The sequence below is a fragment of the Pipra filicauda genome, unplaced genomic scaffold (genome assembly GCF_003945595.2).
Source record: "Pipra filicauda isolate LSUMZ 115617 unplaced genomic scaffold, ASM394559v2 scaffold455_size529941_pilon, whole genome shotgun sequence".
NCBI lineage: Eukaryota > Metazoa > Chordata > Aves > Passeriformes > Pipridae > Pipra > Pipra filicauda.
The window spans coordinates 16,485-33,900 of NW_024104593.1; the positions used below are offsets into that span (position 1 = coordinate 16,485).

Consider the following 17,416-nt stretch of genomic DNA (forward strand, 5'->3'; position numbering starts at 1 on the left):
GATGGGGGAGGGGGCTTAGACTAGGGAATTAGATTTTGGGGATCTCAAACCATGACAGGGTTAATTTATTTTGTGGTTGTCATGGGTATACTGAGTGGTTTACACTTAAGAAGCCACATGACTGTGACTGAGAAACAAAGGGAGGTCTCAGATGACAACAATGGAATCAAAGGAGTGGGGTGCCTGTAAATGTTTGGTGTGCATCCTAGCAGAAGTGTAATAAATCAGTTCAGAGAAGTGAAAATTTCTGTTTTATTCCAGTTATTCTGCTCTGCAAGAAGCTGTGCCAGGGAGGGTTTAGGTTGGATATTAGAAAAATGGTTGGGCACTGGAACAAGCTCTCCATGGAAGTGGTCACAGCACCAAGCCTGACAGAGTCCAAGATGCATTTAGACAATGCTGTCATGTTGTGACTCTTGGGGCTGTCTTGCGCAAGGCCAGGAGCTGGACTCGATGACCTTTGCGAGTCCCTTCCAGCTCAGCATATTCCGTGATTCCGTGACGTGTCCTTCTGCAAGCCCAGTCACACAGGACTCTCCTTTCTCGGACTCGGCAGCGCTGCCCTCCCGCTGACCGCCGCGGGGTCACGACGTGTGGGCCCCGCCCCGCGACGGCGGTGACGCGCGACGGCGGTAACGCCCCAGAAATAGCGGGGCGAGCCCGGGGTTCCCCAGTCGGCGGCAGCGGCGCCCGTGACCCTGACCCTGCCCGTGCTCCAGGCGGCGGCGGCGGCGGCTCCTCCTGCTTCCTCCTCCCGGGTGAGTACGGCAGCCCCGGTGCTCCGGCCTGGCTCTCGCCGGCCACAAGAGCCCTCGGCGCCCGCCCGCCCCGCGGCGCTCACTCCGCAATATGGTGGAGCCTCGGGCGGAGCGGGCGGGGGCTGCGGCTCCGGGTGCGGCGCTCGCCATGGGGCCGCCCCTGCTGCCTCCGCCCTCGCGGGCCCCTCGCCCCGCGTCCCAGTGGGTTTTGGTAGGCTGGCAGAAGTTCTTTCGGGACCAGAAAGTCTCGAGATCCTCGAACGCCCCCGGGAGTGGCGTTGAAAAGCCTCGTCCCGGAAGCGGCCCGTGGTGGCACTTGGGAAACTGGGGCGCCTTCCTGCCTGGGGTAGAGCGGTGAGCCAGGACGGGCGCCGTGGCGGTTCTGTATGGCTGTCGTGCTGCTTGCTGGTCTTTCACTTCTTCCCATAGCGAGGGGAGAAAGTAGAAATTAAGTTTGTGACGTAGCTCAGTGTGCTTTCCTGTTTAGAGTCTTTTGCTGTCTCTGAAATATGCTTGGACTTCGACTCCAGGCATCTTACTCACCTGCTCCAGAGAAGCGGATCTGACTTTTACCAGGGCTAAACCTCTTCAAGGGAAGATCCTAGTTATCTTCATCTTCTTTAAGAGCAGGAATAACTTCAGGGGCTAACTGTTATGGTTTAGTGACTAGTGTGTGGATGGATCTTGTGGGACACATTACAGATATTGAGTAATCCTTTAAGTAAGGGCCCTTCCTCATTCCCCATTCCATATTCTGTGCTGCTAGCCTCTTCTGTTATGCAGCATGCTTTGCACTTCATAGTGAAATTCAGTTGTACTCCAGGTAATCTGACTTGTAATGCTATGTGAGAAATAGAACATGTTTTTGGGGTATTTCAGTTCTTGATAAATGGAAGGAAAACTTCTCTGTTACTGCTGTAACCCTTGTCTGTTACCTCCTTGTGTGTTCCATGTACAGTGGTTAATCTCATTACAGGCATTACTGTATGGCACATATATGTTAATATGTGCAAATATGCCTGTAAAATATTAACAGCATGCCTTTGTCCTTGTTCCCCATTATGTAATGGGGAAAAGTTTTACTTTACCTCAGGGGGAATATTAACACACTCCTTTTGATGCTATCATATGTATGAGACAGAAAACTGCTGTTGGCTCTTTGACAAACCTAGCAGAAGGCCTCGTAAACCACAGTCCTTTTGAGAATGGCCTCTTAGTTTGCCTTTTTGTTGCCTTCATTTATACAGGTTCTTCTGGAACCTAAATGTCATGTGAAATTATCAATGCAAACAGTGCTTCTTGCACATTTAGTTCAGCCTACATGTGTATGATGTACACACGACAATGTGCTTCTGTGTTCTCTCATTATGTGGTACTGCAATACCACTTCTTTTATAGGGTTCATGTGGGGAAAGCTGTTAGTATTTTCTCCATGGGAATACATGTTGGAATACATGTTGAGTAATGTAGACTTGCTGAATAACCAGTGTTTGCAACCTGTTTCAGTGGGGGATGGGTAATATTTTACTCTAAATTAGCATGCTCTGTGTGTTATAGGAATGCTAACTTTTAAGCAAGCTGAGCAAGTGTGAGCCCTAGGTGCGCTCCCTACAGAAGATGTAATCTGATTAAAGATGTTGCTGGTGGATTCTTCATCTGGCTTGAACATCCTAAACTAGATTTTAGTGCCTTGTGTCCTGGCTCAACAGATAAACCCAGTTGTATCTTAATTCTTCTAGAAAAATAAAGGAATCCACCAGCTGGTAACTCTGGTTATTCAGCAATGAGCTGCTGTATCTCAAAGCCCGTCTTGTGTATGTGCCATGCTTGTGTTGCCTAAACCAAGTTTTGGATTTCTAAATTGTTACAATAAAATCTAATTCCTGTATGCAAGAAGTGAACATTCTGATCCCGTTAAACGGAGTGGATCACAAGAAGGTTGTTGGTTTCAAAGTTTGGTGCTTAGATGAAGTGGATATGAGAACACCATGTCTTGAATATGCTTCTTTCACAGACTGTGTAAGGTTCAAGAGCTGAAAAAATGGCATTGGCAGCAATTGATCCACAGCAGGTATGTCTGAATTAGTCCCATATTTTTTTTTGTCTAGATCAGAAATATAGGAGTCAGCTAACCCCTTTCTCTTTTAAACAGAATATTGTATTGAGAGTTGTCAACCTTCCTTTGGTGAGCTCCACCTATGATATGGTCTCTACAGCTTACATCACCACTAAGGATAACCATCCTTATTTGAAGTCAGTATGTGAGGTAGCAGAGAAAGGAGTGAAGACAATTACATCGGTAGCTGTGACAAGTGCTATGCCTATCATCCAGAAGCTGGAACCGCAAAGTAAGGCAAAGATGAAGCTGTTGATAACTTCAGTTCAGCTGATTGTTTTATATATCCAGATGCACTTATAGTTTAACATGGTCATGCAGGTCAGGAGTGCTGTGTCGGGTAGCTGACTAAACCTGTTGCCTGGCCTAAGTAACTGATTATAGATGGGTATGACTTAAAAAAAAATAGTGCAGAGCGAAAGCAGATTCCATCTTTTGTAGTACTAAACTGATTGACTCCTTTTGATACACAGGATGATTAAGTAATCTCTTGCTCAACACCTTTCTTGCCTTTCACCTGGTTTCAAATGCTACTGTTTCACTTCCTCACACTGAGGACTTTGGAAACTGTGTCACAATGCTGTCCTAACCCGGAGCCTGGTTTCATGATATGGCAAATGGGCAAGGTGTTTCAGCTTTTTCTATAGTTGCTTGTAAATTATCGAATGGATTTTCTCTGCCTACAAGTGATTTTTTTTTTTCCTGGCACTGTAAATCTGCCTTGTTCTTGGGCTTTGTTGCCTCAAATCTCACTGAAGGGGGAAGGAAACTACTTTTAAGAGTGTTGCATGAGTTCTGTTTCAAGAGGAATTTTCAATTTGAATTATTTATACCAGGGGAAAAAACTATTAAAGCCAACTCTTGTAATTTCTTTTATAGTTGTAGTTGCCAACAACTATGCATGTATAGGTCTAGACAAAATTGAAGAGAGGCTACCTATACTGAATCAACCCACTGATAAGGTAAGTTCTTTCCATGTAAATATGCTAAGGTGAAGAACCATACACCCTTCTTTTTTTATCGCTGAAAACCAGGGAGACAGATTTCAAAAAGCCATGCCTGAACCACAGCTTTAAAGCAATGAAGAAGACACAGATGTAGCTGTCGAACTGTTTGATGCCTTTGTGAGGCCATTAAGCATTTTTTACTTTAAATTTTTCCATCGTTTGACACCTCTATCTATAGATGCAGTTCACTGGCGGGTCTAATTTTTTTACACTCAAGTCTTTGTCTCTTTCCTGCTCAGTGTGAATAAAATAGTGATTGGATTACAATCCCTGAAGTGTTTTGAGCTGAAGGCTGCATGGCAGTCATATCTTGTTGTGTCTTGTACATATGTTTTCAGGACATATGTTTTCAGGGCAGAATTTTTCCTAGATAACCTATACTTTTACAAACTTTAACAGAAATTTATTATTTCCTGGATTATGTAGCTCTCACCAATAAATATTTTTAGTGAATCAATGTATTTCCTACGGCAGGTTGTTGCCAATGCCAAGGATGTAGTTGTTGGAGCCAGAGAAGCTGTAACAACCACTGTGACTGGTGCCAAGGAAACTGTTGCTCACACGATCACTGGAGTTGTGGGCAAGACTAAAGAAGCAATGCAAGACAGCTTAGAAATGACTAAGTCAGTTGTCAGTGGGAGCATTAACGCTGTCCTGAGAAGTCGTGTGGTGCAAATGGTGAGCAGTGGAGTGGACAGTGCTCTCACTAAATCAGAGACCCTTGTAGACCAGTATTTCCCACTTACAGAAGCAGAACTAGGTAAGACCAATTGAAGCTTTGATTTTGTTGGAATGCTTGTATTAGCGAGAAGGAAGCAATCATCCGTTTATTGCTTATTTATAGTGGGGAGGGAGCATGTGCTTCCTAAGCTGCCTTTTGCCTTGCTGGGTGTAATGACATCTTCACAGGGGAAACATAATGAAAGTAAGGATTTCCATGTAAGATGATCTATCTTGTTGCTAACGGACTACTCAGCAACTTCAGTATTCAGCTGTTACTAGGCAGATAAAATTGTCTCAGACCTCTTTAAGTTTTCCTCCAGTGATCAATTTGCTTCCTTTCAACATACGTAGAGAAAGAAGCTGCAAACGTTGAAGGTTTTGAAGTTGGAGTTCAAAAGCCAAGCTACTATGTTAGATTAGGATCCCTGTCTTCAAAACTCCGCACACGTGCCTACCAACAAGCCTTAAACAAAGTTAAAGATGCTAAACAGAAAAGCCAGGAGACAATCTCTCAGCTTCACCACACTGTTAGTCTGGTAAGTTTTGAGCTTTCACTTGAGGTATGAAAAGCAAATTTTGGGGTAGTTTTAGAGTGAAGAAAACAGCCAAAAGAGCAATAGGAAGACTGGAATCGCTGCCTCACGCTAAATGCATTTTCTAAATACAAAGCATTTGCCATTAAGAGATTTTCATCACCATTCAGGAGATGTCCTAAATCAGGCTGAGCTGCGATTGTGCAGCTGCTTGTAACTGTAAGCACTGCAGAAATAAAAGTGACATATTTAAAATTGTATTCATGTTTTGTAGTTCTGGGTTTGACACTTGATTCAGTGACAAAAGTGTTTTGCAATTTAGACACACTTCAGTTCTTTAGGTCCTTTATGTTAACAAAATGTCAGATTCCTTTGGGGCTTACTGCTCTTGCTGGTTCTGTCTCTGAGTATTTCTGGGTACTTCAGTAGTCTTATCCTAACAATGTACCTTTATGTACAGGACAGACTGCACATAAAGAGTCATGGCCACCTGCACGCTTTCAGTTCCTTCTGTAGGATGCCAGTGGGGGACGCAGAAATGGTTGAGGCAGAGGGGAACACTACATAATGTCTCAAAACTGCTCCCAGTGTTCAATTCTTTGAACACAAGAAACACATTCTTATACTCCCAAAGTCCTTTATACTGAACTTCTGACATATTTAAAAAGAAGATTACAAAACAGTCAAGGTAGGGTAGCCTTAAAGGAACTGCTTGGACTCTTTGCTCTACTTCCTTATTTGGCTGTCTTTCAGATCGAGTATGCCAGAAAGAACGTGAATAGTGCCAATAAGAAACTTCTTGGTGCTCAGGAAAAGCTTTATCAATCCTGGGTAGAATGGAAGAAAAATACAGGCCAAAATGACGGTGGTGAACTGCGTAGTGCTGAGGTAAATAGATGTAAATGTACACTAGAGATAAATGGATTGTATACTGTGAAGGTAATGGAAAGCTAACAGTCCCTGAAGTGTGCATCAGAGAAGCTTATGTGCAAACATGAAATCGGGATGCTGAAGCTCAGGGCAGTTGACTAGAGAAAAGTAGGGGACCCAAGCTCTTAAATGAGCCTGCTTCCTGCAAACATTCTAGGGTTCATTCTCCTCTCATGAGAATGCTCATCCTGTTTGGTATGTGAACCTGTGTTGGGATGTCCATATGTAAATTAGCTAGAACTCACTTATCTGATGTGTCCAGACCAGAAATAACAATTTGTCAGCATAAAGCAGTCTTAGGCACAGGCTCGGATAGTCCTACATGTAGCTTTAAACAGTGGTTCATTGATTAGAATATACTTACCTGCTGTGACTTGTTATCCGGGGCTGAAACAAGAGTTTGCTTGTCTGTCACTAGGCAGAAGCCATCAGTGTTTCTGTTCACAAAGAACTTGAGTGCTGAAGAGATATCAAGTACTTTTAAGTCTCTGACTCTTCAGACTTAAGGCCCATTTTATTATCCGCTATAGCTTTATTTCACTTATATCCCCTTTACTTTGCTTCTTCATGTATCTTGAGCAACATAAAGTTGCTACAGTCATAAAATGACACTAATATGCTGTTATACTTTTTCTTTCTAGTACATTGAGTCAAGAACTCTAGCTATTGCACAAAGCCTCACTCAGCAACTTCAGACCACTTGCCTCACACTGGTCTCAAGCCTACAGGGGCTGCCGCAGAATGTGCAGGATCAGGTTTACAGTGTCGGGTCAATGGCAGGTGATGTCTACCAGAGCTTTCGGTCTGCATCCTCCTTCCAAGAATTATCAGACAGCTTTCTTACAGCTAGTAAAGGACAGCTGAAGAAAATGAAGGAGTCTCTGGATGATGTGATGGATTATCTTGTTAACAACACGCCTCTCAACTTGCTGGTAGGTCCCTTTTACCCACAATTGCCTGGCATTCAGCATGCTGAGAGCAAAGGTGAAGGGGAGAAAAATTCCAGCCAGAAAGACAAACAGCCTGAACACACTACTGAATAAACTGCATAGCTTGCATGTACTCTGCTGACTGACAAAACGAGTGGCCTTACCAAGTGTAGCTGTCAAAAAAGCCTTGGTGAAAAATCCATAAATATAGGAGGAGGGGAATCTACAGAGACAGGACACACTTACATATAAGCTGTGTGTTGTCCTGTGTAGTTAAGCCACTCTAAAAACTCAAACTGTCTCAAGTGCCTAAGTATTGTCAGCTTACAGTTGTCAAGATGCCTTGTTTGTCTGTCGAGAAACCTCACTATGCTTATCTGTGGTATTAATACCATTAGTATAAATGAAACCTACCCTAGCTAAAAGCTTTTGTTTTGTTCCTTGATCTCTACCAGAAGGCTATAAAAGCCTTAATACTATGAAATGCATTTAAAAGCCCTGCAGTATAGGTACACTTTCAGTCTATGTTTGCTGCAGATCACACTTTTGATAATTATGGATCTGTCTCAGACTCTGTTCCTACACAATTCATGACAAAAGTTCTGTGAGCGCAGGATGCCAAAGCTGAAAGTGGGGTTTCTGAACTGGTCAGCTGGAGTTAAATGCTGTGACAGTGTTAACATTAATATAAACTTAACTATTGTTTAACACAGTAACTTGATCACAGAATCATAGAATATGTCAAGCTGGAAGGGACCCATAAGCATCATCAAGTCCAACTTCCTGCTCCTCGCAGGATTACCTAAAACTAAACCATATGATTAAGAGTGTCGTCCAGATGCTCCTTGAATGTTTCCTTGGGGACCCTGCTCCAGTGATGGACCAAATAATTATCAATACATTTTTTTTCATATGCAGTATAAAGGTATTCATTCATGCTGTTTGTAACCAGATGCCTGCTGTTGTCCGTGTGTGTTTTTTATAGGCATCCTTTTGTAATTCATGTTGTATGTTAGTAATAAATGCTTTAGTAGCCAATGTCTGTCTCCATTTCAGTGGTGTTTTAAAACAGAGTAACTTGCTCTTCTGTGACTCCTTCAAACCTGGTCTAGCAGAAAGCAAGCTTGACATGCAAATGAGATAGATGTGCATTGAAAATGTGTTTGTGTATCTATAGATAGATAAGATACTGCTGCAGCATTTCCTTCCTCCCTTAGAGTCTGTGTGCATCCCTCCACTGAATCTTAGCTTTACTGCTGCTTTTTTTGGTCCTTGCTGTTGTCCACCTTTAATGATGACCTAAGCTGTGAGCTCCTGGATGTTTTAATATTGAAAAAAGAAGGATATGCACAAAAGAACCCTCTCCTCCCTTCACAGTAGGTGTTTGGTGTGCATGAAACTGCTGGCTGTCTGTTGGCTCCCTATAAACAGTGTATACTTCTCAGCTGCAACACCAGTTTAAACTTGTTTAACTTTATCTAACCTCCTTTGAACTTGAGTGACAAATGTACACGCAGCTACTTGGGTACAGTTTTTCCTCAGTAAATACTGTGAATCCTCCACTGGAAAAGAATTACTGTCACTATGAAATAAGCTTTCTTGGTTTGGGGCTGTCCAGGTAAGTTGTATCTGTGTTCCTAATGCATGCCCTGTACAACTTTTGAGTTGCAATCATTGAGTTGCAATGCTGGCCACCATTTTCAAAGAGGTCACCAAACAGTGTGAAGCAAATGGAGTTCAAAGGAAGCTTATCACATAGTGGCACATTGCTTCATGGAACAATACCTCTGTCTGGCACAATGTGGGCACTAAAGCAAATTACCTGTTATCTAGCCATCTACTGTGAGAGGGATTGCTTAACTGTTAAGTCAGGTTTGGCCTAGAAGTGTGAGGAAGACTTTTTAAGCACAATATTAAACAAATTGTAACAACATAATTAAAGAAGTGTTATCTATAATCCTCCCTGCTTTAAATATTTACTTTATGTAGGGAGTTGTTTAGCATAAAATTAACATGAAAGGATGAGATACTCTTTTCCAATTAGTACCTGAGTTAAGACTTCTGGAGTGCTTTCAGCAATTAACTTCTTTTAAAGTTTACTTTAACTATTGCATGAGCCAGCCAGAGACTATCCTTCTTTATCTCCATTTATAATAAAATTTTAGAGTGCATCCACTGTTGTAGATGTGTTCAGCAACAGAATGGAACTAATTAGGTCTGGGTGCAGCTGGCTGTTTAAAGAAGGGAATTCCCATTCTTCTATACATTTTAAAATCTAATTGCTCTGGGACTTCATCTTGAGCTGATCAATCAAATAAAATACCAAAACTTTTCACTGTTTTTTTTTAAGGATTGAGAAATAAACAGCATCATCTGCTATTAGTGAATAAGCAGTACATCTCTGTTCTGCCTTAAGTTGTGCTACTGGTTCGTACCCTTACATGGCTGTCCAGCTTTACTAAGCCTCTGCAAGCAGATGAAATAGAAAGCAAGGGAAACTGATACCAGCCTAGACCTTCAAAGTACTTCTCCCTCACCATGTGCTATTGGGTTGCTTCTGTGTAAAGTTCATTGACTTCTGACAGCTGACCTACAACTGGTGGCTGCAAACAGCAGTGCCTGGTTAAATGCTGGGCTTATAAAGCCTGTTAGTCTAAAATGCTATATGTAGGTTCCTGTGCTGTGCTATTGTGATAGTTTTGTAGTTTTGTTGGATGCTGCCCAGCCACTGAGTGCTTTAAGTTTTATCCGCCCCCCATCCCCCAAATAGAATTAGGAACCCTTCCCTAGTGGAAGAAAGGACTGACTAACAACAAATAAGTATATTCCTGATTCATTATATAGAATAAAGTTCTCTGGATTGAGATTATTATACTCTGCTAATACAGACAGCACTGAATGTTTAAACTGAATTGCAGCTGGAGCTTGCGTGGGTATTTTCTTGTAGATAATTTAGCACAGCATATCCCCACGCTCTAGTCTTACTGCAGCTGTACAGACAGAACTTATTTTTCTCTAGTGCAGCAAGAGAGAGCAACTATTAAAATGCCCATTGGAGGCAAAAATGATGCAGACACCTTCCAAAGTCATCTTTCTCTTTTTGCCACTGTTGTTTTTGACTGAAGCTGAGGTGCTTCCTTTCAAATAAAGGAGGGAAACCAGAGCAGAGTTTGCTCATGAATTTTCCTGTCATCCTACCTGTTTCTCTGTAATTGCATGTATCAAACAATTCAGGTCCACTGCACAGAAACTTGCTTGCTCTTAGTCCAAAATCACTTTTGAGGATATAGCTTGGGCTAGAAAGCTGTGAAGTTTCTCTAAGCTGTGAATTTACCTTCTAAAAAAGGTAAGACCATGTGCGTTGAAAATGATAGGAAATAAGTTCAACTCTTTGCAGCAAGGCAGATAAACTAGATGAAATGGAAGCATGTCAAAGGCTGATAGCCATACAAAACCTGGGAAGATAAAGGTTAAAATAGTAACATAATTACCTAGGCTACTTAGTGTTTATTTAGAATTCGGATACTGTTTCTCTTTAAGAGATCACTCACAAATTGTTCATGCTAGTTGACACTTCCTCCTTTCAGGTGCAGTCGACAGAGAACTATTATTCCATCATTGCAAATAGTCCTTTTCTACAAAAGCTCTAAATGTAAGCATTTGTAAATAGCACCATATGGTACGCAAGTTTGGCAAACATCATATTTATAGCATTGGTCAAAGCCAAATTACAAGATTTGTATAAGAACTGGAGTTGAAGCTGGTTTGCCTCAAACTAAAGAAAGGTGGAAAACTTTTGAAATGTCATCTATTCTTCAAGATTAATTTTTTTGCATTAGTATTTTCCAGAATTCAAGTTAGAATAATATTTTATAGGTAGTAAGATAGGTGAAAGGGTTTGGGAACAACTGATGAATTATTTTTTGCTATTTTAAAAAAAAAGCATAACTACCAAGGAAAAACTTATTTAAACCATCTAATTAAAAAGAGGAAACAGAACTAAACATTTTTAAGCATGATCTGTTAGTAATTTGCATGATCAGAAAGTTTTACATGCCACAGCTTGCTGGAGGTATTGCATAGTGTTTTGTTAAATTTATTTGTGTTCATATTCAGGTGGCAATTTCACTTCTTTTGGATAATACAGTCTCCGATGACTAAAAATAGGCGCTTTGTTTTGAAAATGCCCAAAATGAGAGCGATCTGTGGCTCAGTTCTGAAAACATATTTAGCAAGAAAAAATTGATCAAAGTTGTTAGTATTGATGTTACTGTTTGTGTATGAAGACAGCAAAACACTGAAGTATGTTCTGTACTATTCCATATAAGGTTTTTGCAAGCTGTTCACTTTTCTGTGTAAATGATTTAACTGCATCTTATGGAGAAATAGCACGAAGAAGGGTTGTATCTTATGCTTCTTGCAAGAATTGATAGGAAGTTGAAACAAAGCAGTAAGTCAACTGTGAAAAGTGGTATGGAAGTGAAGGTCCTTTACCTAAGCAATCCCGTAATGCCAAGAGCTTTGCATTGATTTAGTTAGACTGGTGCAGATGTTAGAATGTGCAATTCTAATACAATTTAGCATGTTCAAAACTGAGATAAATCATACTGACATCCACTCTGTTTGATGCTGACATACACTTCAATATGAAATTCTTTCATGGCTATGAAAATCTTACTCTTACATTAAAGGAGTCAGGTGCTTTTACTGCTTGCATTAAGAAGATGAGGAAAGCACAAACTTAAATTTCAGTGATTATTCTGTTATCAGTGAGAACAACATGGATATGAGTAAAAGCCTCTTAAATGTAGGATATAGTAAAAATTTTTACTGGTCAGACACAGTTACTGAACATGGTTATGTGTCCTGCTCAGTGTAAATAAAGAATAAACCAACTCATTTAAACAATTCCTTTGGGCACGTTTTTAAATGGTTTTGTGTATGGACTACTTAGCCTTAGTCTTGTTAAGATACCCTGATTTATACTACAGTATGGAATACAGGGTCATGTACCGATAGTGAGAAAACTTGTTGATTTCTCTAAGTTCAGTAATTAGAGTTTTAGGCAAATTGCCGTAAGCAGAAAGATGCAAGATAATTGTTTCTGGTAGAAAGATGTGTTTCCCTCATTCTTAGTGCCTTTTGATTTTGATTTTTTTGAGACAAAAATTACAGATCTCATTTTGATCAAGCTTAGGTTGTCAACAGTAGTGCCTGAAAAGTCACACACTGCTTAAGTTCTTCTAAAACTCAGTTTCAATTAATAATTAATATTTCTAAGTCCCTGGTGCCCTATGACTACCAACTCTGTAAGAAACTGAGTGATTCACATGCAGCAATCCTGTGCTGTGTACAGCCTGGTAGCTGAAACAGTAATCCCCTTATAATTTGATATCTTCTCTGCCCTTCTGACATGTCTTCAAAGCAGGCACAGCATAGCTTTTTTCTTGCCTACTGTCTTTCATAAAAGTAAGTCATAAGGTGTTTTGCAGTTAGGGAATGGATTAAAACTGTTTCTACAGTCAGCACTGAGATTAAGTTACAGAAATGCATAGAAACCTCTGCAAATTGTTGCTGCTTTGAACATGCAGAACCGAAGTCCTTTCAGCATGCAACAGTTGTTATTTGCTGATACTGTATCTGACTCCAAGTATGTCTCATCACCAACATTAAAACTAACTACTAATCAAACTACAGATGTAAGCATTTTTCACTTGGTGTAAAAAATTTACAGTTATGAGTAAATTGCTTAATTATATCCCATTTTTCAGAAGTGCCTAAGTAATCTAAGTCCTACTAAAGGGACTTAAGGGTTGGGACTTAAGCTCCTAAGTGTCTTAGCCAACATTTTTAGAAGTCTGTAACATCCATGTATCCACTAATGTTTCTAGCAATTCCTGAAACCTGGCGCTGCTTAACAGTACAGAATACTACACATGTAGTTAAAACAGAGACAAAAGTGAAATTGCAGTTCCAGGTATTTGTTTCCTCAGGAAAGGTTTAATTCAGTAGGCAGGCAGGGCAGTACAGAGCAATCCGTATCAATCTCCTCAGGGCAGATTACTTAATATAGTCCATTGCCTTTATGGAAAGAAGAAAGGCAAAGTAATTTTTAAAACCTCCTTTCTTAATTTTCCAGTCACCACTTTTACCAGTTTCACCAAATTCAGTCCACTGAGCTCATCTCTGTTACATCTCTAATGTGAGGGTCAAAACCACACAGGTACCCCCAAAATACTAGGCAGTGGAAGGATTTAGGAGAATTTATTTTCGGAGTCAAGAACACTTAACATATCAGCACAAAACTGCACCAGGCCTAGGAAAAGAAGATATGCCTGCTGTTCTTGGGGCTTTTATCATCCCAGGCCCTCCTGACCTTCAAACATGTCCGTAAGAACTTATCTTTTCTCATGCCAGGGAGAGCTTCTCTGGCATGCAGGAAGAGAAAATATCTAAAACTGTCTCTGGCCAAAGAGGAAAGCTTTCTTAAGTGAAAATCCCTAATCTCTTCACAGTAAAATCTTCCGGAAGGGCCTTCTACACTTATATCTACTATAAAATCCTGTCTTCTAAGCAACTGATCTGTATCTTGCATAGTATTTGGTCCGTGTTAATGCTATGTGTTTCATATGTGACTGAGCATATTTCACTCTGTATTCAGTATATTGGGTCTGATTTCTAGAGATGCTATGTATCTTTGTGTCATGACTTCAGAGAGGAGCACTGCACGAATTTGTTTAGTTAAATTGATTGAAATTTCATTCTGACACAGGTTCCAGATTTCACTATTACAGACCTGTCTTCAGAGTCAGATGATATCCCAGACATTTTGGATTTGGATGAAGAGGATCAACAAGACTTTTCACGCACAAATGGCCCTTACACTACAGGGCAAAGAGCTGAATAGAGAAGGATAAAAATCTTATTTTGATACAATGTACCTTTGCCATGTTTAATTTAGATTTCTCCTTTTTGAAGGTGAACCTGCCTAGTTTAGGGATTATGGGGATATTTTTTTAAAAATCACTGCCGTTTCATTTAGCTGCATCAAAAATCTGGGTTTTTTTTCTACATAAGGAATGCACACTACATTAATTCATTAGCATAGGTGTCAAGCTCCCATTCTATAAGCCAGGTATAGCCTAACCAGTGTATCCAACTGATCTGATCTTTGTTAATGATGTGTTCTCCTGCTGATAGCGGCCATGAGAACACCCCAGTGCTTTGCATAAAGGGCTGCCAACAAAAGGAGTTGATGAGGATTTGCCCACAAAATTTCCCCTTTCAGTCTACCTGAAAAGCAGTTCTGTATCTACCTCTTTGCTGCTGGAAGGGGTAAGAGACTTTGTCTATCTCAAATTTTCTCAAGTTCTTTTTGTTAGGCTCTGCACCTACAGAGCTTAGAAGCTTAGAGCTTTCCTTTGGCAAGAGTGCTTTATGCACAGAAGGACTCCCTTTCTTTCCACATACCTTCTGTGTGCAAATATTTTGGCCATTGTGATGCTATCAGTTGTGGCGCCTAAGACTAGAAGAGGGTAAATGCTTAAAAATTAAAGTTTTCCAGGAATAAGGGTAGCAGTTAGAAAAGGTAAGAGACTGTAAGAAGTGAGGGAAAATGGAGGACAAAGAGATACAGATGTGGGACAAAAGAAAATTGAAAAGAAAAAAAGAGGGAATTGAACGTGAGGATGCTTCTGGTAACAGTGTGGGGACTTTTTCTGTTTAAATAAAATGTCGGTTATTTTTTGAGGAATGATGAGGCCGCGTTTGCTCGCACACAGTAAGTTCTGTAGGAGTAGGGGAGAGTGAGAACGGGGCTGGAAGCGGGCTTGTTAACATTTGTTTTTAAGGACCAGACCGAGCTGCTCCGCCGGGGCGATGCAGCCCGTCGGGAGCCGTGTCACGGCGCTGATCCGTCCAGCGCCGCCCGCACCGCATCGCCCTACTGCGCGGCACCCCGGGAGACTCTGCTTGTGAGCACTTACAAGTCTGGTCACTGAAATGCCTTGAAATAAAAGTTTGAACCGCTCAGCTCGCTTGCCGGTGTGGTTGGTTTTTTTTTTTTTTCAGTTTGTTTGTTTGTTCCGTGTTAAATTTCGCCGTCCGATCACAAACCCATTTCAACGGGAAGGGCCCGCTGGCGGTTTCCTCGGCGCCCGGACTACACCTCCCGTGAGGCAGCGCGGCCGCCCTGCCTCGCTTTGGGGAGAGCGGTCTCGCGAGGGCGGGGGTGCGGGGCTGTTTTTGGCGGGCTGCGGCGCGAGGCGCGGGCGCCCGCGCGGTCCGAGCGCCCGGGGCAGCCATGGCCCACGTCTGGGAGAAGGATCACCTCTGGCTCTACTTGCTGGCCCTCGGCTTCGACCCGAACAAATGCCCCGAGGACGTGAACGTGGGACGGTCAGTGCGGGAGGGGGGGGGGGCGGTGGCTCTTCCACCCGGGAGCGCTCGGCTGGAGCGAGGCGGGAGCGTTTCGCCCTAGCCACCGAGGGTCCCGATGCCTCTGACAGTATGTAGCGCAGGGTAAAAGCCCGTAGTGCCACCGCGGTCCGTGTTACCTCTGTCCGAAAAATGAACCCCAGGAATGATAAGAGCTGCTCCCCCGCACAGTCCCGTAGGGAAGGCGAGGCGAGCGGCTCCCTAGCGCGTGTTTTCAAAACTGGCCTTGAAAGATAACGCTCTCACCGGAATTATTTCATAGAATAATAGCGCGTCAAGGAGTTGGAAGATCACCCCCTCGCTCACGGACAGGGGGACACCTCCCACTAGACCAAGTTGTTCAAGGCCTTGAACACCGCCGGGGATGGGGCTTCCACAGCTTCCCTGGGCCACCTGCTCTGGTGCCTCACCACCCACACAATAAAGGATTTCTTTTTCATATTGTACCTAAATTTCCTCTCTTTCAAGTTTTACTCGTTACTCCCTGTCCTGCTACTGCAGTTCCTTATGAAGAGTCCCTCTCTGGCTTCCCCGTAGGACCACTCCATATACTGGAAGGTTGCTGTGAGATCTCCACAGAACCTCCTCTTCTCTAGGCTGAACAGCCCAATTCTCTCTGCCTCCATAGGGGAAGTGCTCCAGTTCCCTTATCGTGGCCCTAGTCTGGACTTGTTCCAACAGTTCCATGTCCTTCTTATGTTGGGGGCAGCAAAATTGAATGCAGTACTCCAGATGGAATCTCAGAAGAGCAAAGGAGGAGAATCACCTCCTTCGACTTGCTGGCCATGCTTTTGATGCAGCCCTGGATTTCACCTGTGTTAAATAGGCTGGACGATGTATACTTTTACACACAAATAACAAAGTATTCAATGTATAATTTGTAATGCTTTAATATAACCTAATGTTTTGTAATCTTTAGTGGTCAGTAAAAATGCTCTATTAATTTGTCACCATAACTACTTCTGATAGGGCTGTTTATTTGTGTATTAGGCACATGTTTGATAAACCAAACCCCAAAGCGTTTGCTGTCGTTGCCCTCTTCTTGTTTACTAAGCTGGATAAGGACCGTGCACAAGAAACTTTTCGGTAAGTGTTTGGCTTGTGAGGTTATTTACTGCTCTGCCCTTAATTAAGAATATGTTTATACTCTTGCTGGAGGGAGGGAAGTGGTCACTTGGGGAATACTGTGGAAGAAGAGCATACAGTCAGAATATTTGTTTCCTTTTCATCGCTACTCTGTATCACAACTTCGGAATAATTAAAGTTGTGTCTGATAGTATCTGAAACGTGGTTTATCAAAGTTTTTAACTTTGATATAAACTTAATAGCTGCAAAGTAGTCTATCTTTTCCATTCATATTGCTGACCAAACAAAGAGTAACATTTCCCATTTATGGATTGCTGCCAGGATCTTCAGCATGGCAAGAACCCTATGTTTATTAAATGGTTTTCCTCTTATAGCTGAGCTGTTTTAGCTTATGCATCTGAAGACATGGCAGGAGGAAGACTAGTGATATGAAAATGGTCAGTTATGACCCCTTTTTTGTTCTTCTTCTTCCCTTATCCTAAGTTAGAAAGAGCTGCAGACTAATCTGTCTCTGAAAGAGTCTGTAGTTAACTTATGGAAAGAAAACATTGTCATTTAACAAACTTTTAGCTATTCTTGGTCTAGGATATATGGCCCTCATTTGCTGGCTCCTCTAGTAGGCATAAAAAGAAATCTTTGTCTTAGTCTTGTTTTTATAATGGTTAATTAAGTATCTGGATATTTGAACATGTTTTGAATTTTTTTTTCTTTTTTTCACTCATCCTTTTTAAATGGAAAGGAATTATGTGTTGGGAGTGGAAACCAGTCTTCAATTTAGGAAGCAGTGCTGTAACTGGCTAGGAGAAATATCAGTAAGTATCATGAAGAGTGGAAGTTGATGCTGTGCTGGTTTCTGTGACCTCATTTTTTTTGAGAAAACTCCTTTAAATCAGAGTTT

The 17,416-nt window shown here is 41.8% G+C and overlaps 2 protein-coding genes across 4 annotated transcripts in view; both read left to right on the forward strand.

Annotated features, from left to right (window-relative positions):
* Positions 1–640: 640 nt before the first annotated feature.
* Positions 641–15,027, forward strand: PLIN2 (perilipin 2). 2 transcript variants are annotated; one of them, XM_027741787.2, is made up of 9 exons: positions 641–758; positions 2,773–2,829; positions 2,911–3,106; positions 3,754–3,836; positions 4,356–4,641; positions 4,956–5,140; positions 5,891–6,025; positions 6,709–6,999; positions 13,769–15,027. In XM_027741787.2, the coding sequence occupies exons 2-9, from the start codon at positions 2,800–2,802 to the stop codon at positions 13,901–13,903; spliced, it is 1,341 nt and encodes a 446-aa protein (XP_027597588.1). In that variant the 5' UTR covers positions 641–758; positions 2,773–2,799; the 3' UTR covers positions 13,904–15,027. The 2 variants fall into 2 exon arrangements, with proteins under 2 accessions (XP_027597588.1, XP_027597590.1); XM_027741789.2 differs by having other exon boundaries at positions 6,709–15,027.
* A 231-nt stretch (positions 15,028–15,258) lies between these two features.
* The window catches only part of HAUS6 (HAUS augmin like complex subunit 6), a 33,623-nt gene continuing 31,465 nt past the window's right edge, over positions 15,259–17,416 (forward strand). For both annotated transcript variants that reach the window (XR_005565312.1, XM_039385971.1), the window contains exons 1-3: positions 15,259–15,393; positions 16,423–16,518; positions 17,258–17,330. Coding sequence is in view for 1 of the 2 variants with exons in the window: in XM_039385971.1 (XP_039241905.1) it covers positions 15,299–15,393; positions 16,423–16,518; positions 17,258–17,330 (264 nt within the window). In the remaining variant the exon portion in view is untranslated. The remainder of the gene's footprint in view (positions 15,394–16,422; positions 16,519–17,257; positions 17,331–17,416) is intronic.

Excerpts from the sequence above, each read along its gene's own strand:
- PLIN2 (XM_027741787.2), top strand. The coding sequence starts at position 2,800 with ATGGCATTGGCAGCAATTGATCCACAGCAG. Across the intron at positions 2,830-2,910 it reads CAGCAATTGATCCACAGCAG|AATATTGTATTGAGAGTTGT; the intron begins GTATGTCTGAAT and ends TCTTTTAAACAG. Across the intron at positions 3,107-3,753 it reads CCAGAAGCTGGAACCGCAAA|TTGTAGTTGCCAACAACTAT; the intron begins GTAAGGCAAAGA and ends TTTCTTTTATAG.